This window comes from Xiphophorus couchianus, chromosome 9, assembly GCF_001444195.1.
Source record: "Xiphophorus couchianus chromosome 9, X_couchianus-1.0, whole genome shotgun sequence".
Taxonomy (NCBI): Eukaryota; Metazoa; Chordata; class Actinopteri; order Cyprinodontiformes; family Poeciliidae; genus Xiphophorus; species Xiphophorus couchianus.
The window spans coordinates 22,880,545-22,904,394 of NC_040236.1; the positions used below are offsets into that span (position 1 = coordinate 22,880,545).

A 23,850-nucleotide genomic window follows, 5' to 3' on the forward strand; every position below is an offset into this window, starting at 1 on the left:
CATTTGAAATACATTTCTTTAGGAATCCAGTCACATGACAAAGTGTGATTTGTATCACTTCAGTGCACAGAGTAACTGCATTGAATCCATCCACCCATTTTCTTACACCCTCGTCCCTAGTGGGGTCGGGAGGTGCTGGTGTTATCTCCAGCTAACGTTCCGGGCGAGAGGCGGGGTCACCCTGGACAGGTCGCCAGTCTGTCGCAGGGCAACACAGACACAGACAGGACAAACAACCATGCACACACAACACACACACAGACCCCAGGATAGGAATTGAACCCAGAACCTTCTTGGCAGCAAGGCAACAGTGCTACCAACTGCGCCACTGTGCATCCCGCATTGAATCATATTTTCAAATTTATTGATACTTTCATTGACTAGTGAAAAACTTCTTCTTTAGCTGGAATTTGTAATTTGTTGCGACCATAAATCAAAATTGTTGTTTAGAAATGGCTCCAGATGACTTTAAATGGGCAGCATGGTGTGTTTTCCAAGCATATAGTGCCATTTTATAGCACAATCAAGTAACTAACGTTATGTTCAGTTGTTACAAAAAAATCGAAGGCAGAGCTGCTCCTTGAATAAGTCCACCCAGCTGAATAGTTGCTATGGGAGATTAAAGCATTTCTGAAACATGCATGAAAGAATCAAAGCAAAACTCCAGGTATGTTTTTGATGAGGAATTTACCTCATAAGATGATATCAAGCTTAAAAATTTTAATTTTACCTAAAACTTCCCCTTTAAGTTGGAAGGGGATTTAAAGGGGAAGCCCCCTTTAAGGGACTTAAAGCTTTTCGATGTCCACAGAGTTCTTCAACTTTCCCACTGTTCAGAAGATTGTGTGCAAAATCATTTTTCTGCTAGCTAGGAGAAACTACCAGCTACAATCATAAACACACACAAGAGATGAATAGACCTTTGCCTCGTCCTCACAAGACCCCAAATAACATTCAGCAGGACGTATTGAATGATTTCAGTGTATTTAAGCCGTTTACATAATTATGACCTGAACTAGAGAAAATTCAAACTTATCTGAGCAAAAATGTAGGTGAATATATGAATTTTATCAACACCGGTGGATGAGTGCTTTCTCAAGGCTTTGCAACAATTTTCTTCTCTCAGCAGGTTTCTTGTGCAACACCACGCGGCAAAAAAACACTAAATCTTACAAAGTATTTTGGTCTAGTTTCTAGTGCAAATAAAACTTACAAAACTAAATAAATAAAGTTCTGAAAATAAATAAACAAAACTAACTGGCGAGGACCTTTCCAGCAAGATCCATTAGCTTGTTTTAAGTCGATAATTCTTGAATACTAATAAAAAGCGCAAGTTCCACGGATAGATTATTTAACTTATAACATGGAAACCCATTTCTTGTTATAAATGAAAGAATCTGTCAGTGGAGCCATTATTTTTTTTAATTATCACTATTAAGCAATTATTGACTTAAAACAAGCTCATATATCTTGGTGTAAAGGTTCTTCTAAGTTAGTTTTGTCTTATTTCAAGATATTTGCAGTAGAAATAGTGCAAATATTAAGACATTTGCACCATCAAATATACTGCAAATACTTAGACTCTAAATACAAGAGAGTATTTAGACTCTTGGTAAAAGTCTAAATACTCTCTTGTATTTAGACACCAAGTATTTATACAAAAATACTTGATAAGATTTTGTGTTTTTGCAGTGTGCGGTCGGCAATGTTCAAGGTAACTTAATAAAAGTAATGACTACCTCATTTCCTGTTTATGTGGCTGAAGGTCGCATACCTGTTAGAAAGTTTGTCTCCTGCGTCATGACAAAATGTAATGTCAAATTGAAAAAAACAACATTGCAAACAGCTGGGTCTTTCTCAAACTTCTTTGCATGTCGTTATAATATAGTGTGCACCGACTCACTGCCCTCTGCTGTTTAAATAATTAAGCTGCAGCAGCGTGAAAAGGTGTGGTCAAAGGGAGAGTTCAACTACAGAAAACGGCACTTTCTACCCATTTCTGTAGCAATCGCTGCTCCACACCCAGCTTTTTGAGACAGAAATAAAAATGAAGCAAAAAAGTAGATGATTCTACATAATTAGTTTGTCTAGACGGTTTGGAAAGAAGGCGCTCAAAACATCTCTAAACAGATTCTGAATATTGGGTCCTTTTTGTTAATTTGTGCACTTGGAGAGCATGTCGCAAAAAAATGTCTGAAGGGTGAAATCCGGAGATAATGGAGGCCAGTCGCTTCGGAAACTACTTTAGTTTTATTTACCGAGTGCTTCCGTTAAACAAAAAAATACTCCAGAAATTTTAGGCATATATAGATACAGATAAATAAATTGTAGGTTGTGATTTCTTTTTAAAGAATTGAGCTGTAACGTTCAAAAAAAAAAAGAGAGAAATAAATCTAAGGGAGAAATCACAGAACAATGAACAGAGGTAACTGTTTGCACCAAAACGTGATAAGAGAACAATTCGACTCTGCCAGATCTGTGAACATCGGTATCGGAGAACGCAGAGGACGCGCAGCAACAGATGCAGGATGTGATTAGATCAGGACAGCAAGCAGCTGTGGGGATGTGATGAAGGCGATGTGGCGCTGCTGCATTGACCCGCTCTACCGAGGGTGCACACTGACATCATGTGGTCAGACGACCGTCAGCAGCACGCCTCGACGATGATGACACGAGCGCGGCTACAAAAGCCACCCCGGCGTTTGGCGTCGCGTTGCCCCGAGAGAGCGACGTGTGTGAATGAATAACCCGGCAGCCGGAGGAGCTCAATGATGCCTCTGGGCTCTCGTTCATAAAAGTCTAATATGGAAACGGTGTGGGAGTGAATGATGAGATGAGCGAATCGGATTTACAGCATCAGGCTGGTAAAAGGTATGAAACCATCTCCAAGCAGTTTAGATGTCATCTATCAACACTCATAAAAGATCCCCTGCAGGGCCGAGCAAAAGTATTTAGAACGTTTTGTTTTTATTATATTTTGCCACATCACAACCACAAACCCGTGTGTTTCTCACAGATTCGATGCGATAGACCAGCACAATGTACTGCACATGATTATGAAGTGCAGGGAAAAATACTCTACAAATAGAAATCTGAAGTGTGCTTTTTATTTATATTGGATTATAGTTTAGCGGAGTTGGATCATAGAACAGGCTCCCAAGCCGAAACGGCACGAATGTTTACGCCCGTCACAACTTTTGCTGGAAGATAAATTGTTGTGGGAGTTATTGCGATAAACGGTAGTGATGTTGCTTTGAAACCATTTTCCAGTAAGATAATGGTAATGGCATAATAATAAAAGTTCACTCTCTCAAAGATCAATATACTTTAAATTAAGGACATTTTAAATATCCAGAATGAATGAACAAAACAACAGAAATAACTAATAAAATGTCTAAACTCTTGTTTAACTTCTGGTTTACACTGTAAATGCCATGTGGGTGACATTTTATGGATGATACTCTGATGTCCCGTTCTCTTGAAGGCAGCACAGAGCTGCACCACCAGAAACTGACAGAAACACTGAAGAGAAGAAAAGTTATGATTAATATAGTTGCATTTCTATCCATGTTTTAATGTTGCAGAGCTCTGTCCTTTTGCAACTAGTTCAAAGTTTAAACTGGTATTGTTGTACCGTTTTTATCTGGTCATTCTATGCAAGATTTAGCAACTAACATCAGAAAATGGCACAGAACAAGATCTTTTTCCCACTCTGATTAGCTGCTGAAAGGCCTACAAATTTTAACTTGGATTTCCATTCATTGACTTTTTTGTAGACGCCTGTAAAAATAATTTTTATTCGCATGGCTTTTTTGTTCTCTGGGAAATTATTTTTGATGATAAATAAAGAAACAACCATAAAAATCAAAACATCAACTATAACGATAGTAATATTAACAATAAAATAATATTCAGTGAAAAGTAGCCAACAATTTCTTTGCTGGGGGGCAGTGAGGGACCTGGATAATGGAGCGGGGGGCGCTGGCCCAAAAAAGGTTGAGAAACGCTGATCTAGAATAATACATAAGCATTTTCATGGCCCTTATTGAGGTGAGAAAATCAGAAAAACCGACAACATTGTTGGTGGTGTTACCATTTTCTGCCAGTGTTGCTTCCATGAGAGCATCAATAAATATCAATATATTTTAAAATGTGATTAAATGCAGCTGCAATGAAAAGTAAGTGGTAAAAAATGATTCATTTTTCTTTTAATTTCATTAACATGCTTATTATGACTTAAACTAATATTTTGGAGCGCTCAAGTCAGAGTCCCGACTTGATCTAGTAAAAAATAAACATCCGTGGAAGAAGTGAAGGATTAGGGTGATGGAGGTGTTCCAACCCTTAAAAGACTTGGAGCTCATCACCAAAGAAAAATCATGTATTGAAATTTGCAAAAAAACTCCTTAGCGATCAGAAGAAAGGGGCAATTTTTTGTCAAATACGTCTGCCTTTTTTTTTTTCTTATCACAAATCAACGTTAAACAGCATTAAAAACAAATCATTCAAAATCGAAACATTTTGAATATTATGAATAATTTTGGGCGTCAGTTGTATGCACTACCTTTGATGGTTCATCACATAAAATCCCAATAAAATAAAGTGAAGATTGTGCTTGCCAGGATGTGGGGGAGTTCAAGGTGTGTGAATGCATGCCACATTTGCATGGTGATGCTGCCTACTGATAGCAGCTCTACAAAACCCCTAAAAGCCTGACCGTATCAAAATGAAAAGAGGAACAGTGTGACAGGAGCTGGGTAGTTTCCTTCACTATCAAAAGCTCTATTCAGGAATAACTATGATGGCACCTGCATGGCCCAGATGCTTTCAGCAGATCAGTCCAAGTAACGTTATTTACAACATTTCTCTACCAAAGACTCACATTACCCTGTCAGAACCAAAAAAAAAAACTATTTTTTTTTTAGAAGTTAAAATTTTATTCCTACTCCGTGTATTGCAGTGCTAAAGGGAGCATATGCAAAAGTAACTTTTTAAGGCCTTAATATTTTTTTTGGTGTGTATTTTGAGTGGAAAAACATGTAATATTTTCTCCCAGTGCTGCATCTTTATATTCTTATTGGGTTATATTTTTCAGGCTGTTCGTTTTTTCCCCCTATTTGCTTTAACATTTTCTTGTCTATGACGTCACCGCATCTGCTGAACAAGGTCATGACTTCCAGCTGATCGGTTTTGTGAATCTGACTTTTTTGTTTTCCTTGGAGCGATTTTGTTTGGTCCAAGTTCACTTATGCCAAAGTCGCAAGTAAACAAGTGGTTCTAGCGTGTATTAACCCTTACAACACCCCCTCCCCTGGCATCAGAGCCTCTTTGAAGTGTCTGGTTAAATTCGATTTTTCTCAGAAATGTACACACATCGGTGGGGAAAGTCCCCCAACATGTAAGGTTGGATGGACAAGTTTTCTGCTGTCGACATCTTTAATAAACTTTGGAATAAAAAGTTTCTCTGCCGGTAGATACTTGCACCGTTGCTTTCAAACTACAAAAATGATCTAACGGGGTGGAGTGGAATGCATGAAATGTCTAATTCATTAAAAAAAACAAAAACAGTACAGCAAAACGAGTTGCCCAAAAGAGCGTTTCAGAACGAGGTAAAGTAGGAGTTTGTGGAGATACATCAATGAGAAATTCAGGCCAAAGCATTCTACTTTATATAGACCATAAGTAAATGATTTACATGCGAAAAGGTAGGATTTAAAAGCATGAAATATCCACTTTAACATATTTCCTGAGCCTAACATCTGTTCTCATGAAACAGAAAGTTCTGCGGAAGGTTCAAGCAGCAGCAAGACTTTGCTTTTCATATATACATGAACACGATTGCAGATCCACAACCAAGACAAAAAAAGGACACACTTCCTGTGGGACAGAGGAAGAAATCTGAGAAGGAAAAGGAGCTAAAAGAGAAAACAGAGAGACAGAGGGAATGTTTGAGGCTCAAGTCTTTGCTATTTGAAAACTGTGTCTTTACAGCCGGACTCCCGGTTGGCTTTCGCAGGCGTTTCATGTATAATTCAGCGCAGCGTGCCGAGATAAACCCTCCAATAAAAGGCCGCGCTCTCTAAGCTCGTCGTGGCACATTACGTTTTATTCATCAAATTAGTTTTAGTTGGTTCGGTGTCCCCCGGGCCCGTCTTTAAAAGGTTTACATGAAAGGAGGACATTAATTTTGCCACTAATCAGCTAAGTGACAGCTCCGAATGACAGCGATGCGCCTCACCCGAGAAAAAGGCACAACTTGCCCGTTTTTTATCCTCCTGCGAAGCGAGTTCCCGTTCCCCATTGTCCCCGTGAGCTCCCTGCGCCGTGTTACACTTTTCATTACATCCTTAGATATTTATTTTAAATGGACTCTGTCTGATACAAGATTAAAGAAATATATTAAAAATGGAAAAACTGGAATAAGTAGGTCAAAAAAAAATCGAGCAAGCATGCTTTTGCTGCAAAGAACACCGGTTAATCACGAGGAACAAGGACATTTTCTCACAGGGAATTTTAGCTTTTGTGAAACTAATTAGAGCGCAGAGCTCATATAATTAGGGCTAATATTTGTAATCCTCCAAGCTGAGGGTTTTTAAGGCTTCTAAATTGCCAACTAACTCCCTGAAAAAAGGGAAATTTAAGCAGCAACGTCAACCAGCAACCAACACTTCGACTTCTAAAAACCGATCAATATTCCAAGGTTAGACAAAATCACACAAAAAAGTACATCTGCAGGAGAGCTTAAAGCTGAAAATCACTGCTGACCAACATGAACAAAGATCCATCTCACATTTTGCCAAAAAAAAAAAAAAAAGAAATTTGTTGACTAACCCCAGGACTTTGGGCACCGACAGGACAAACGTGGGCCCTTCAGAAAGCAACAGCATTTCAGAAAAAGAAGATCCAGCCTGGTGGAGCACGACAGTCTTCAGTAATTTAGTTTTCAGTTTACTTATTTAGCATCAATTCGCAATTGTCAACTCACACCAGTTTGATTCTAGTTAAACAATGAAGCCCTTCATTATGCCAACAAGTAACAATTTTCTAGTCGACTGCATCAAGTCTTTGATTTGACCTGCTTTGCTTTTCCAGGACGTGAACGACTTGATGAGACTCGCCACAAATTCTGCTCTCTAGGAGAAAACCCAAACCTGCAATCAGTTTGTAGCCTGGAGCTACGCGTGGTCAAAGATAAATAAACTTTCAATTCCAATCAACATTTAACATTGGAACTAAAAGACATTTTAAATATCCAAAATAAATCAACAAAACAGAAACAATAAATAAAATGTGTTGTGAAGTCTCTGTAAACAAAACTGTCCTTAAAAAAAGAAAGGGATAGTTGAGACCAAAACTGGAGACTTTTGTCATCCAGTTTTTGGTAGAAAGAGAGAAAAGAGAAAAACAATAAATCATGCAAATGGAAATTATTGAGCTTGTTTTCATTAATCATGTCATTAATTGATTTATTGATTATTGCAACAGGCCTAGCTGAATTAAACCAATTTTACAGAGAAGAGCAATTTAAAAGATTCATTTCCATTTACTGTAACCTCTATGTTGAAGCTGCCGCTGGGATTAGAGTGAAATGTCTTTTTCACACAGGGCAAAGTTGCTTTGATTGCTTTTCCCCCCCTTACTAAACAAAGACATCATTTGAAAACAGATTTGTCCATTTACTCCGGTTGTCTTTGATACTAAAACTGATAAGATTTGAAACATGTCAGTGCAACAAAAAAAAAATCCCTGTAGGGGGAAAAAATACCTTTTCACAGCACTGTATGCATGAATTATGCAGCTGGAGAAGTGGAGGGACTTACTTGAGCAGCGAGCGCTTTGGGAAGCTGAAGGAACCGTGAGCGATGCGGTCTATGTAGTTGAGCTGGATCTTCTGAATCTGCTCGCAGCAGAGCAGGACGAAGTCGTACTTGAAGATCAGAAGCGTGTTGTCGGTGATGACAACAAGGCGCTCCTTCTCGTTGTTCCAGTGATCGACTCTGAAACGGCCACACAGTGAGACATTATCAGTACGAGAGGAAGGGAAAGGGCAAGACGTGTAGGGCAAACTGTAGGCTTCCTGTAGAGATAAAGTCGTAGCAGCTTGGTGGCTGCTGGGGATAAAGCAAGAGCTCATGATATCAATATGTCGCTAAACCTGTCACAATAAGCAATTAATCAATTAATGACATTATAAAGTAAAGAAATCTCAAAATCTTGTGTTTTATTTTTGATATTTACAATATTTTCCAGTTGCAGTGTTAAGTTTTCTTTACAAAATTAAAGTTCATCAGTCTTTGAGAGCGCGAACTTGCATTATTATTCCATTATCAATATATTACTTAAAAGTGGTCTCAAAAGAACAACATTATCGTTTATCGCAATAATTACTGGGACAATTTATTGTCCAGCAAAATTTGTTATGGTGACAGGACTACGTGTCACAATAGTTCTCAACGTTGTGGCTGTCGCTTGTTGTTTTATAAGCATTTTGAATCATTTGTGTTGCAGCATTTTGTTCTTTTGGAGACAAAATAAAAACCAGTGCGACCGGCTGATTATTAGCCGCTAACGATGCTAAAAGGAGTCATCTCCATCAGAGTCCTGTCTGGACAGAACTAAAGAAACACTTTGCTGTTTTTGTTTGGGCAGTATTTTATCAGACTGATCCAACACAGGAAAAAAATGTGATTCTTTTAAGAGGTTTCAAATTTCTGAAACAGTCTGTTTTTCTGAAGTAGGGTCACTTTAGAAGTAGACAAAAACCGCAAAATATGGACTGAATTACTCTACACGTTATAATGAAATAAACCCATAAACACACTAAAAACAATTTGTGAAATATGAATTAAAAGTTACCCACCAAACATTGCTATAACCTCTAATTTTTTGAATACTCAAAATTCATTGAGCTGAATCTTAAACCTAGAGGTAAGCATGATCAAATAAAATCAGAATTTTATCAGACCAACCTCACAATTCTGTGAAAGTTTGACTGCAAATGTAATCTCCTTGAGCTTCTTTTCAGTTTTACACTAAGTTTGATTCTTAATAGCCAAAGCTGAAAAATTAACAACAGAGATCTGCTTTTTATTTTATTTATTTTTTGAGAATAACAGCTTATAAAACCAAAGACAATGAGAAAGACTCAAACAGATGTAAATGAGCTGGGAAGACCACTTGCTTCAGAAAGTTTCTGTTTTAATTTACCATGCTGGTTCATTTTCAAAATGATTCTGACTCAAACTCAGCATCTACATCAGCTGTAAAAAAAAACAAAAACATTTATCGACTTAACTGAAAAGTTGCAACTGAACTATAACTTTGTCAATTTAGAGTTTCGTCCAGCACGTCTCAAAAATGTGTCGTTAATGAATGATTTTTTGACAATAAAAATTGTAGCATCAACCAAAAACAAGATTTATTTTTTTATGAGTAGATTTACAAATTTAAGAATCACTGAAATAGAATTGAAAAACTTTAAATTCTCATATCTAGATGTAGACATCCTCATGGGTGATGTCAATTAAAAAAATATCACTTTTTTCTGTAATATTTAATAAACTAAATGATTTTTCAAATAAAAAATGTTGTTTCTAACGTAATATTTGCTACTATACAAACTTCAAACATAAGTTGAATACATAATAAGACATTGCTAACTAATTATGGGTATTTAGTGTTTAGTTTATGGCAATTTTGAAAATAAATGCAAGAATTGCAGGGCTCTTCAGATTAATAATGACACTTTCTCAACCAGTGATTTAATAATGTACTAATTCTATTTCCAATACCATTTAAAAGTACGCAAAATGTTTGAGTACAACCAGAAAAAAAGAAGAAGTTTACAATACTCCTTTCAATCTGTTTTACATTTTGTAAGAATGTTTTTTAAAGAAAGTGACCCGACATTCTTTCCTGTCTTATTGCATAACGAAGCTTGCCGTTATTGTCACCGACATTTTCTGTAAATAAAGTATTCAAATAGTTTTGTTCCTGAGCAGGTTTACTGCCCAAACCTTTTCTTTATAAATAGAAAAAAAAAGATCTTTAAGACAGAAATCCTTTACCTGATGTCATTGATAGACTGATTGCACAAAAGTCATCACAAATAATTATCCTTAAACATAAACTAGGTATTCTAGGTATCTGCAGGCTAAACTTTGAACGTTTCCTTTAGACTCTTTGACATCAACCACAACTCACACACATGCTCCACTGACTAGACATTTACATCAGTGCTACTCAAATGTTGTAGGAATGATTCAATAGTGTTATGTGATCTCATGCTAAACTATGCAGACTCTCTGTCTGCGCCGATGAAGAGTCACTCACTTCAATAGGCTAAATGTTTGAAGTGGCTGACATGGCAGAGGAGTTGGTGCTATTTTTATGAAGCTTGGCCCATGACAAAATTGTTTTTCATATGCCTACATATATGTTTTAATGCTTTGGTTTATTTGTCTTTAACAGTATTTTTGCATGTGGAATCAGAAGTGTACTTCACTTATTTAACCTGATAAGAGAGTAGATTTATGAATAATGTAAAATCCTGGTAAATAAAGCATAAAAACCTAAATCTCATCGTATGATTAAGATGTCTTGGTTTGAATCATGTGACATTTTTTAGGTCATGGAAGAAAGAAAGGTAGCTCTACAACATTGTGACTGTAAAAAGCATAAGAACATTCAAAACTGGTTACTAATCGCTTGTCAAAACGCAATTTTAGTCCATCGGTTCAGATGCAAAAGAGAGAAAATAAATCACCAAGAGGTTACTTTGAGTTCTCAGACACAAAAACATGTTTTGCAAATCTCTTCAATTATGTACTGTAAAACTTTCACAATTTCTAAAAGTGCCCTTGGCAAACATCATACAATATGCATGCTGGCTTTTCAAAATCCCTGAAAATTTCACTGACTAAAAAAAAAAAAGAAGGTACCGTCAGTTTAGCAGAAGCACATCAGTTCCCGGAAAATCTCCTGGCGTAATTAAAATGACTAAAAAGTCTAGTTTTTTGTACCTCCTATGATCCCCCCCATCTTCTTCTCTTAAACATCCACACACACACACGCCCACACACACTTCCTTAGAGCCCTGCTAATTCATGGTGGCATGGCTCCTCTCTCAGAGTGGCTCTCTTTCTTACGGCCCGCTGAGCCGAGCGTGCGTGGCCCTCTCCCAGTGAACCACTCATGATTGAATCTGGCAGCCAGGGGCTAAAGAAGACAGTTCACTGCACAGCCGAGGCATCATGGGATAGGTGTGGGTGAAGAGGTTTGACTCCAATAATCAAATGACTTAACCTCGACTAGGTGTGAGCATTGTGGATTGTGGTGTTGCGGAAATTCAGGAACAGCGTGTGGGCGGACAGAACGGTGCAGCAGCGGTCGAGAAGAAGGGAGGAGGAAAAACTTCTACGCAGCAACCTGCAGTTTCTGTGTTTTGTTTTTTCTCCACTATTTGGAGAACCATCGGGGAAGAGCATTTTTACTCCTTGGACAAGACAGAAATTTACAGTATTTCACAAAAGGATTCATACCCCTGGAGCTGTTTTCACTTTTTTTTTTTTTTTTTACTTTACAAAACTGAATTTCAAATCAGATTTCATGAGGTAGAGCGTAACGGTGAAGCGAAAGAGAAGAGGCATGGTTTCTGTAAGATTTTACAAGAACCAAACAAAAGGGCGGTGTAGATTTACCTACCATCTTTGCACAAGTAGAGATTAAACTTTTCCCATCATGCAGGTCAGAGTGTCTGTGATCAGTAATCTTAAGCCTTGACACAGATTCTCAATTAGATGCATGTCTGGACTTTGACTGGGCCATTCTAACACACAGACATGCTTCATTTAAACTATTCTATTGTAGCTGTAAGTGTTTGTTTTTTTTACTATTTAATACACTTAACACTTCATGTTGTGAATTTGCGCTGAACTAAGTGCATTTATCGATGCTAAATGTCTTTTAACGATTACCAGAGATGAAATAAATTCAGGTTGTACCACTCTAATGCAGAATTTCTTTTTCTGATTTTCACCCTTATTGGATCCAAACTTCCAAGTTTCTCTGTTTATTCATTTGCATTCGTTTTTTGACATTAACCTTGTTGTGCACTTGTTTAATTCCTTTTTTAATTTTCAATATCCCAACATGTTAGGGCTTTCAACCTGAACTTGGACAAATTGTTGTTACCTATGTTTAGAAATACATCTCGCACATAATCTCACTGAAAAAAACTTAGAGATAGCCTAAATTTTATATTGGTAAGAAAGCAGTAAATGTAGCACCAATATATCTTTTAGGATTTTCTCAATTTTTCAGTGTAAGATTTTGCTTGAATTTACTTTATTTAGTTAGTTTTTTAACACATCAGCACCAGGCGTGCCAACTACTTATACCATCTATACCATCTATGATATTTGCACCAGGGCTGGGTGATCTCGCTTAAAAATAAAATCTTCAATTTTAATCAATTATTTTTTTTCACTCGCCCTTTCTCTTCTTAAAAAGAAATTCCAAATGGCAGAAAATATTTTCAAAAACTTAGCGTTTATTTCGATCGCACCTTCTGCCCGTTGACCTGGATCCAATGTTAAACATCTTGTGTTTAAAACAAGATGGCGGCTCTGGGCGTACTAAAAATGACTGAAACCCAAGTAGTGCATAGGTGTGGGGAAAAAAACTAAAAGAATTTTTATAAATAAAAATGTGATTAATTGATTAGATCAATTTATCTCCCAGCCCTAGTTCACAACTTTATCGATGATAGACATCCTTAGTTATTGACTTGAAAACAAAAGTCAAACCAAAATGGCTAAATATTCCCTCCTGATCCAGAAATACACCATGTTGAATTATTCACAGCATCACATCATAATTGCAATCATTTAAATACAGTAAAAGGTCAGACGAGCATGAAATATACATAATTCCGCCCATTCATAAATCAGATCCTTTGAAGGATTGATTGTAGCATTTATTCATGGACACTTTGTGTCGCAGTAAAATAAACGTATTCTTCAGATTTTAGAGACGATCAGGATAATCATGTCCCTATTCATCTACAATCACATCACAAGTTACATCACATTCCCCACATGCTGACAGGACGCACACACACACGCACACACACACACACCCCGCCTCGTGAACTCACTCTGCCATCAGCCAGGTGCCGTGAATGCTGCCATCTTCCTCCTTGTTCACCAGAGCTTCGACGTCTTTGACGGCCTGATTGAGAGTGCCGGGCTGAGGAGACAAGAAAACAAGCCTGGGTGTCACTTTCTAATGTTCCGCCGTGGCAGAGCGAGGCTTTAAGGGTTATCTTTGAGGCTGATGTGCGGCGGGGGGACTGAGGGAAATGTCAGCGCGGCTCTGCGTCGAAGACAACAAACAGAACAACAAGGGAGGTGCTGTGTGTGTGGGGGGGTGTAGAACCACGGTACACACAGATGTGAAGTGTAGGTGTTTGAGAACGACTGTAAAATAAAAATAAAAAAAGGGGTGGGGGGGCTGAACATGACCAAAATCTGAGTAACACAGACATCTGAAGATGCTCTGGAAGGCTCCTGTACGCAATTCTGCACTCTACCCTCCAAACTGTCAGCCACGGGCTTTTTCTTTTTCTATCCTTTCACTTTGTTTCATTATTTCAACTCCAAGCTGGAGAACTTAAAACGATTAGGAGTTCACACTGAGGACTCCTGACAGTCTTACTGTAATCTTTGGCTGGGGCTGACTGCAGAGTCGGCCTGGCAGTCCGGGATGCTTTCCCAGTGCTAACCCAACACAACAGGCCTGCATCAAACGGCTTCTGAGATGGAAGTTTCAGTGCGCTGGCAAAAAAGAAAAAGAGAACGTGGATGAAACGGACTCAGAAGAGTGCGTGTGCGTTAGAGACGGAATTGTTTAATGACAAGGACAGATCCAGGAGGATTTAGAGCGTCGTATCAGTTTCAGTGAAAGAGCATTCTCAACTCAGGGTCACAAATCCGTCTATGCAGCCTTGAAGATTACCATCTCTGACTGATGGCCCTTGGCTGCACACTAATCATGGAAACGAGAGGACGGAGAGGAGGTCATCTTTACTCAACAGAGAGCATTAACTCTTCCCAAAGTACTTCTATCTAAACGGGCATGTTTGATTAATCTGATACGGCAGGTGTTCTTCACAGACAATTCGGCAGGGTGTATTACAAGCCTGGCGGGCCACCAGGCTTTACTTGCGACTCCACCAGGCTGAGTATTGTTTGTTTATTTATTGCAGGTGTTTTATACAGCAGTAACAGCAGCTGCTTTTGTTGACAATCTCTGTCAATATTCTGCTGATGTTGAAGAATCACAGTTTTCAGTGTTTCTATGAAATAAGAAATGAACTTAAAATCACACATGACTAAGAATCACACAAGATGAATCATTCGAAATCATGGCGGCGACGGATGTAAACAGTTACATGAGATATATTTATAATTCCCTCATGGCGCTTTTCGTCATCATCTATCAGCCAATCAGAGGAGATGTTGGCGTTTTATTCAGGTGTCGGAGCGACATGCCTCTTATGCTTGTGAGTCGCTATGTATGCGACATTTTTGGGAAACTGTAGTCGGCGATTTCACAGAAGAGCTATGGATTCCACACGTTGGAAAGACAAAACTTTTTATGAACAGTACGATGTTGTGAGAGCTCTGGTGGAGACAGCTGCACATTGTCTGAAAAAAAAAAAAAAAAACAACCTAAAATACTATCCTCTTACCACTTCTTGTTGTCTCCTTCCTGGTTTGCGTTAGTGGTACCATCCAGCTATTGATCACATATAATACAAAAAAAAGTGTTTCCACTGCACTTTAGCGAAATACATCTAGCTCGATACGGCAGAAAAAAAAACAAACCCTCATCCCAAACTGGTATCCCACAAGGATGTGTGTTAAGTGCCCTGCTGGATACTCTGATCAAACATGGCTGCAGAACAAACTTTAAATCAAACTACATCACTAGATTTGCAGGCCACCATCACCAGGCAACATCTTCTATCTCAACACCAGGGAAAGGTGACCCTCCACATTGCTGTCAAATAATTTGCAGCCGTCAACAAGTCTTCCTCCAGAATTGCTCTGTTTTAAGGGTAGTATCCGTCTTTACATCAAATCTGACCAGGTTCTGTGTTGGTCTATAAAATAAAACCCCAACAAAACACACTCAAGTCTGGCCCAAAGACTGCCGACAGTGCATTCATTGTATAAGCCTTTGCACTGAGGAACACTCAAGTGCATTTAACATATCATTTAAAGTAATATTTAGATTATTTTAGATAAGAATGAATTCTCAGAATTATATTTGAAAAATATTCTACCTATTGGATTTTAATAAGTTAAAAGTTTTTTGTGTGTTATTGTTCATTTTATATTTATCAATGTTCCATTGTTGCTGCAGTTAAACTTACTTTAGATTTAATAATACTTCAAAAAAAATTTATATTCCTAGAATAGAGAAGAGAGTACTTCAGAACCTTATGAAAGCTGAATTTGAGCCCCTTTGTTCTGATTGACTGACTCGTGTATATTTAGTTTTGTCCACCTGGCTGATCAGCTCAATCTTATGCTGCATTTCGGATAGTTTAGTCATTAATAAACGTGTATGAGACAACGAAAGGTGGTTTTAAACCATTTACATCCACAAATACGTCCATAAAGCAAAACTAAATCGAAGAAATTTCTTATAATATGCCTGACGCCACAAAATCATGTCCCACAATAACATAAATCAAATGTAAATAAATGAAGATATATATATATATATATATATATATATATATATATATATATATATATATATATAAAGTAAGGCATTGTAAGGTGGAAATGGAGCCATTTACCCTCAACACAAAGAACTTCCTCATTTTGAAGTGCTGCAGGCAGGAATCCGCGGGGAGGTTACCGAGCTGGGAGCGAGACGCCCCGGGATCCGTCTTCTGCTCCCCGGCGACCTCAGCCCGGCCAGCGGCCTCCGGAGAGTCCTCTGGTCCGCTGGAGGAGGAGCTGAGCGGGCTCTGCTGCTTCTCTGTGGGAACTCCTTCCTCTTCGTTTGCCATTATGAACCTCGAAAACAAACTCTTAGAGGGGAAGAAACGTAACCGCAGAGAGCAGTTAGTTAGTTAGTTAGTGATTGAAGGAATGGGTGGTTTGAACAACACGCTGTTCTCTGGTTTTATCGCCACCGACACAGCGGGGCTCCTCCGACAACAAACTTGGGTTTTTATTAGAAAGCGATACGCTCTTACCTCACCTGTCCTCTCGGAGGAAATGTGCTAAACGTTGGAAGCTGAATGAACGGACGAAAGCAGCAGGTGTACAACTTCCTTGTTCCGTATATGTGCAGCAAGTGTTGAGAGGAGAGGTAGGATGCAGCAGCCATGAACTAGAACATTCTCCAAAATCGAATCTGAAAGCAAAAAAAAAAGACAAGAAAGTCTAAGATTTGATTTTCTCAGTGTGTGTGTGTTTTTTTTCCATCAGCTTAAATCAGTGGCGTCCACACTTTTCCCAACGAGGACCAAAATCGGCAAGCCTTTGGCAGCCACAAAAGATGCCTTTTTAAAACTAAATAAATAAATAAAATACACTCTTTGTGCTTTTTAAAAAAAAATCTTATATTCTCAATAATAAACTAGAGATGGAAGATTTTATTGAAACCCACAAAATAGTTTTGTCCCCCCCCCCCCTGTAAACATTCTAGATAAAAACACACAAAATGTTCTTTTGCAAATACAAGACAAGATCATGGAGCTTATCAAAGATGGTAGCAAAGAATAACCCACTGCCTGTAGTATTACATGCAACATGTTTGAGTTTAAATGAAATATTTTCAGTTTTTTTCCTCCAATTATGCAAATAAATGTGTCAGATAAAACAAAAGTTAGCAACCACATCATGTCTCATAGGACTTTTATGGACGTCGAATGTGACAATATTTAATTACACTGTCAAACTCACATTTTCCGATATTTGTCTTTTGTTAAACTTATAAAAATGAAGAAATTCATAAACTAATATGGTTCGATATATCAAATACATACAGTCTTCATATTTCTCAAACAGTAAACCCCATACCTCCTACTTTGGTCAAAACAGATCAAGTTTAAAATCTGCAGTATTTACGACAAAGAAAATCTGGTGTTCAAAAACTGTTGGCAACTGAGTCAATATTCTGGTTTGTTTAGCCACGCCAAGCCTCTGTTAACCGCATCAAAATGCCAATATAATGTGACTTAATATGTCTTATATTCAGAGCATTTCAAACTAATTAGCATGATGAAAAATAAACATGAACCCAAGTCGTATAGCAAAAGAACTGGTATATTGTGAGTCCCCAAGGAAAGGAAATGTCTGCCTTGCCCACTTTGCATGTCACCATGCAAATTCTGACCTGAATGGGACTCGACTTCATGTTTCAGTACCTGCTACGTGATGAGAAGTACATTATTGTATGCATTAAAGCAGTGGCTCCTAACCTCTTTAAATTGAGGACCTCTTCCACATCAACTGTTTTACATAATAATGCCCACATTATGCAGACTGGTCCACACAAAAGAAAACCTTGTCAATTAATCATCCCTTTATCAGTAAACATGACACTGTTTTCACCAGCAACGCCTTGTTCTCTCATACATCTGTGCAGGGATCACATTTCAGGATTTGACAGCTTACAAAACACTTCCTGTTATTGTGACTGCTGGAGTGTTTGATTCACAATACTGTAGATAACGGTGGAGCTGAATCTGAATGAATTTGCCGCAAGAAATAGACAAGAAAGAGTCGATACAATTGACAGGTGACTGAATAGAATAGAATAGAATAGTAATATTTTTCATTGTCCCATACTGAGCAAATTCGGTAGGTTTATACAAAAGATTTTTTTAAATTATTAAAAATAAACATAATTAACAATAACAACAATAATATACTGTAAGTGATTGTAACAAACATACTTTGCAGCTGTCAGAAATAGAAATGGCGTACTCCAAGGAATGTGTGAGTGACTTTTTTTTTAATGTACATAATGTGCATGTGTATTGAACATTAAAAAGACAACATACGTTGTCTTTCTGATGTTACTGTATATCAATGCAGCGCATAAATACCATATGATACAGTAAAAGGTTGCACTGTACTATTTGATTGGTCCTGTTTGTGTTTTTATTATAAATATGCGTAACAGATACAGTCTGACATGAACCTCCATCTATTATACTACGAAACAGTGCAGAAACATTTAAAAAATGCATTGCTTAAGCTTTACACAAGTTCACTACAACTGTTTCTAAACCTAATGGCAGATTTAGTCTGCTCTGATTTTTCTAGCTCAATTTTCCACTGTTTGCAGTAATAAAGCTTTGAGGGTCGAGCAGGACAGTGAAACAATCAGTGTGACGCCAACCAGAAGTGAAAGCCAGTGAGAGTTTTTCCTCCCCCAAATCCTTGAACGGCAGCAGTTAGACATGAGTTGGTGCGTGTTTCCTTACACAGCCACTTGTTTCCAATGACAGCTCTATCAGAGTCTTGTTCAGAGTTTAAAGCCATTCCAGTCATACTCTGCTTCTGTCAAAGCAATCTAAGCATTTTTCCCGGTTTCTTAAGGCATTCTTCCTTCATGGTTGCTTAGCTACTCCCACGGGCCGCAGCCTTAAATTGTCATTCTCATAAATGCTGTGGATGGCCTGTAGCTTTTATTTCTTCATTTTTTTTTTCTAAAGTGATTGATATTTTGGTCGACTGTCAAGTAGTTATTTCTAGGGATTTTAAAGGCGATTTCCTTCAGCTATGGATTAAATACAATTAAAAACAATTAAAAACAATTCAAAGTGAAATAAGAGCTTGCGAATTTTGCATAACAGCGGATGATCCAAGTTAATGTGATTGGTTTGTAAATAAAAAGCTTTTACAAAATAAAGTAGTAGAACAAACTTGAGGCGAAATCGCCATGAAAAGAAAGAATAATTGTTTTTAAATGACAGAGGATCCGACCGTAGACACGTTTATCACTGAATGCGATGGAGATATGATTAGTACGGTGGCCCTGAAGCGCAAACCACATCCACAAATTAGTTAACACAACTACAAATTTAACAACAACATCTAAAACAACACATTAAAACCAAGCACAGTTACTTCTTAATTGGTAGCTGGGCTAAGCTAATGTTGTTGTGTTTTCTCATTTTGAAGTTGTGCTTAGTCAATGTTGTGTTTTTGAGTTTTTGAGTTTTTAATTGTGTGTTAATGATTTGTCGAAGCGTTTTGCACTTCAGGGCCACCGTAGGCTGGGACTCGGACACAGTCCAATTGCGCCACAGCGACATAAACAGAAGAATTTCTTGTTGGGAGGTAGGACGATGATTTCAATCATCGACCATGAATATGCACAGCTTTGTTATCCACACTCACTGTGCAAACTTGTTTTTCAAGAGGCCTGACATTCTGGCCTGATGACAGACAACAGCGTCAGAGTTATGTCACCAGGAGCTGATGGACGGTTCTACAGTCCGCTGCATCCAAGCAGTTTGTTCAACCTCTACTCAACAAATTTTTTACAGTGAAGTTTTTTTATTCCGCCAGTTCATCCCGGCAAATGTGAGATTATTACAGTCATATTTAATAAGTAAGAGTATGCTGCCCAGTGAGGCTCATTTGTCAGATAAAAAGTACCTTTTGAAAATTGACAACCTTTATGCAGGTGTTTTTAAACTTATTTTTCATAAAGGCTACAGGTCTGATGTGATACTTTAAGTTTAAATATCATGCTTTTATTAGCTGTAAGCGGAAAATCATAGTTAACAGAAATAAGTTACTTTCAAACATCCATCTCTGTGTAATTAATCTATATAATGCATTTCAGTTAGTGATACAGCTCCTGAAATAAGTGGACTTTTCAATAGTACATATAATACATAAAAAATAATTGGCACTCACCTGAAATATGAGCTTCACACATTGATATATGATCAAGAAATGAACAGAATGAACGGTGCTGTGGTGGCGTAGAGGATAGTGTGACCCACGTTTGGAGGCCTTGAGTCCTCAACATCGAGGGTTCGATTCCCGGACCCGGCGACATTTGCCGCATGTCCTTCCCCCCTTTCCTGTCAGCCTAATATAAGGGACACTAGAGTCCACAAAAAGACCCTCTGGAGGGGAGAGAGAGAGAAAAAAGAACGGAAAACAGCAGGAATTTGTTAAACTACAGCATGATCACAAATAAATGTTGCTTTAATTCAGTATGTGGAAAAAGAAGGGAAAAAAATAAGGTTAAGGGTTTTTAACTGCATGACGTTACAGACGGAGTTGCAAAGTTTCTAAAGTCAGTGGTCAGCGCTGCCTGCCCTGTGTTACTCCTGAGGGCTAAGTGTCTTCCCAGTTTTACCCTACTCATCACTTTAACTGATATGCACCCCCCCACACACACACACACACACACACACACCAGGGCCATAAAATTTACATTTGTATGATGTTGTTGTCGTCACTGGTTGCCCTCCACAACCCCAAACCTCCAACTTCCCCCGGTCTACTTGGATGCTAGAATTTACGCTGTCTTTGTTGTCTCATAAGGTTGAACTTCAGATTCGCCTCTTCAGAGAGCAAAACTACGTTGACACAACTACTTCGATATATAATACTAATATTACGTCTGTGGGTCTCAAGAAAAAGTACATTTGAACAAGAATGTCCTCCACAGCATTTCAAACGAGTCCAGACTAGGGGTTGAACCAATTAGTCGACTAATTGACTAGTCGACTCTAGGACGTCTCGCGAGTTTTTACATTTCATGTCGACTAGTCGCAGTCATGTGATTGCCGGTGGTGACAGCCTGTGCTGATCTGACAGCACAGTATACGTCACAAGACACAAGAAAAATAAGTTAATACATTAGTTTAAATGATAGGCAAGGCAAGGCAAGTTTATTTATATAGCACTTTAAAACAGTACCACTGACCAAAGTGCTGTACAATCACAAAATTAAACAAATAAAAACAAAATTAAAACACATCAAAACCAACAATGCAGTGACGTAAAACACTCTATATAATACATAAACATACCCAGATAAATACAGAAAAGCAGCATCTCAAACCGAATCAAAGGCCAACCGAAAAAGGTAAGTCTTAAGAGCAGATTTAAAAATTGCTAAAGAGGGGGCCTGTTTTACCAACATAGGTAAAGAATTCCAAAGTTTGGGAGCTGCAACAGCAAACGCCCTGTCTCCTCTCTGCCTCCTGGAAGTCCTCGGCACCTCCAGGTTCATTTGGCTCGCTGATCTAAGAGCTCGAGGAGGACAGTGTATATGTAGCAGCTCAGAGAGATAGGAGGGAGCAAGGCCATTTAAAGATTTAAAAACAAATAAAAGAATCTTAAAATGCACTCTGAAATGTACCGGCAGCCAGTGCAGAGAATATAAAATCGGGGTAACATGTTCCCTCTTCCGCGATCCAGTTAAGAGCCGAGCAGCCGCATTCTGGACCAGCTGAAGACGGGACAAAGAAGACTGGCTGACACCCACATATAAGGAGTTACAGTAATCCAGTCGTGTTGTAATAAAAGCATGGATTAATATTTCAAAATAATCCACTGGTACAATATTCCTAATCTTAGCAAGCCGCCTCAAATGGAAAAAGCTCGTTTTCACAACGGCACTGATTTGTTTATCCAACTTAAAATTTGCGTCCATTACAAAGCCCAAATTTGTAACAAATGGCTTTACGTAATGTGATAGTGGACCCAAATCCACAGGAGTGGACTTGCAGGTAGTACCAGGGTCAAAAATAATAGCTTCCGTCTTTCTTTCATTAAAATTCAAAAAATTCAGAGCCATCCAAGTTTTTAAGTCATCGAGGCACTCCATTAAAATTGGTACTGTATTGACTCCCTTACGGCACATAAATTTGTGTATCATCCGCATAGCAATGAAAAGCAATATTATGTTTCCTAAATATTGACCCAAGGGGAAGCAAATATAAAGAAAACAAAAGAGGTCCAAGTATCGAGCCCTGCGGTACTCCACACAATGAAGGAGCAGACGATGATCTAAAATCATCTATGTCAACACAGAAAGACCTATCCGTCAAATACGACCTAAGCCACACTAAGACTGGATATGTAGATGGATGCATATTTGTGGTTTTACAGTGTTTTTAAAAGGAGGTGGAGTTGCAGCTGCAGTCCACTACAAAACACGAGCCGTCTAAAACTCGCCCCCTTCCCGCTAAGGACGTCACTTAGCCGGCTCACGAGTGTCTTTGTCACGACGATCTAACTAATACATTATGATGTTATGTTGCTGATTAAATAAAGATCTGTGGTAATGACAGCTGCTGATTAAATAAAAGCCTGTAGTTGGTAATGACAGTGTATACTTGTCTGACATATATATAGCCGTGAGTTCGTGCTAAGAATGACACTTCGTGCTTAGAAGTGTCATCAGATCAGGTGTATGACACTCTGACAGCTGATCTGACAGAACACTGGCTACAAAATGGCGTCTTCAAAACAGATCGAGGACCCGTGAAAACGGGTAATAAAGCCTGTACGTTACTCCAAAGCTTTGCGTCTTGCGTTGCTATGACGTCACAACGACTAGTCAACTCGACATGGACTCGACTTTTATCATGTTGACGTTGACTAGAAAATATCTTAAATCGTTCAATCTGCTGAGTCAGCAGAGCTTCCTGCCGCGCATCGGGCGGAGGAGAAGCAGGTGGTTTCGTTGAATTCAGCTGTAACCAAACGGGATCCGTTCATAACAAGTTTGGCTTGTGATGTTCCAAAAGCACCATGTAGTCAGTGTGATCGTTTGACTCCTATAGTAACTATCCAGAGATCATCAGCATCAGCCGGTGTTTAGAAAAAAAAAGTCAGACCCGACTTTGTGCAACAAACTTTTCCCCGCTGCTCACGAAGAATCTCCATAATAGACTTAGTAACAGCAGGAGAAGGGGAGAGTGTGTGTGTGTGTGTGTGGGGGGGGGGGGGGGGGGGTCAATATTTGCCGTGAAAATAGCTAATAAAGCCTCCAAGTAGTTGTGAAGGGTTTTGCGCTTACGTCACTATGACGTCACCGCGACTAGTCGACATCGACTCGACTATTATCATGATGTAGTCGACCTTAAAAAATATGTAGTCGTTCAACCCCTAGTCCAGATTCTTCAGACAATGTCCAAACAAAGAAAGCTTGAGTTTTATACCCGGTCCTTGGGACTACAAGTAGAGTAGAAACTTTAACTATTTATTTTTATAGGAGGTGAAGTTAAAGTCAAATTATACCATAAACAGGTAATCAGTGCAAAGACAATACGACAGGAGAGACGTGAGCTCCTCTGTTACAGCCAGGAGTTTTGGACCAACTGATAAAGGACTTTTTGTTGATACATTTTTAAAGTGTGTTACAAAAGTCTTAATAAGAAGAAATGAAACCAAATTCATCTCAAGTTATTGTTTTGACACTACTTGGATTTTTGAGTGCATTCTAGTTGAAAGCCAGAAAACAAGTGGGATTTTCTAGCTGCTAACTGGAGCTAGCTAAACAAGCAGGGATCCGTTTCTCTTCCTCTGACGTAATCACACGCCTGAGAAACAGGTTCACAGAGATTTTACATTACAGTTTGCCACTAGTTTGAAATGGAAATTGATATATAAACGCACACAAAAAAAAATCTTTTCATGCAACACGCACTAGGTTTTATACGTGCAGAAGCCATGTTCAAATTTAACTTGGGGTTAGCCCTGAAATTTTTCACTTTCCCAGTTCAATTCCCCGCTTCAGGCTTCAAGATGCATCGATTTTTTATAAAAATTTAATTAAAAA

The 23,850-nt window shown here is 38.4% G+C and overlaps 1 protein-coding gene across 2 annotated transcripts in view; it reads right to left on the reverse strand.

The window, feature by feature from the left end:
- tprg1 (tumor protein p63 regulated 1) overlaps positions 1 to 16,513 on the reverse strand; it is a 32,474-nt gene extending 15,961 nt beyond the window's left edge. Inside the window, exons 1-4 of one of the 2 annotated variants that reach the window (XM_028028487.1) lie at positions 16,282 to 16,513; positions 15,872 to 16,108; positions 13,157 to 13,248; positions 7,821 to 7,997 (exon numbers count right to left, since the gene is read on the reverse strand). In XM_028028487.1, the coding sequence (XP_027884288.1) occupies positions 7,821 to 7,997; positions 13,157 to 13,248; positions 15,872 to 16,108; positions 16,282 to 16,410 (635 nt within the window). In that variant the 5' untranslated portion in view covers positions 16,411 to 16,513. Of the gene's footprint in view, positions 1 to 7,820; positions 7,998 to 13,156; positions 13,249 to 15,871; positions 16,109 to 16,276 lie in introns of both variants that reach the window. The other variant, XM_028028488.1, reaches the window with a different exon arrangement.
- Positions 16,514 to 23,850: the final 7,337 nt, after the last annotated feature.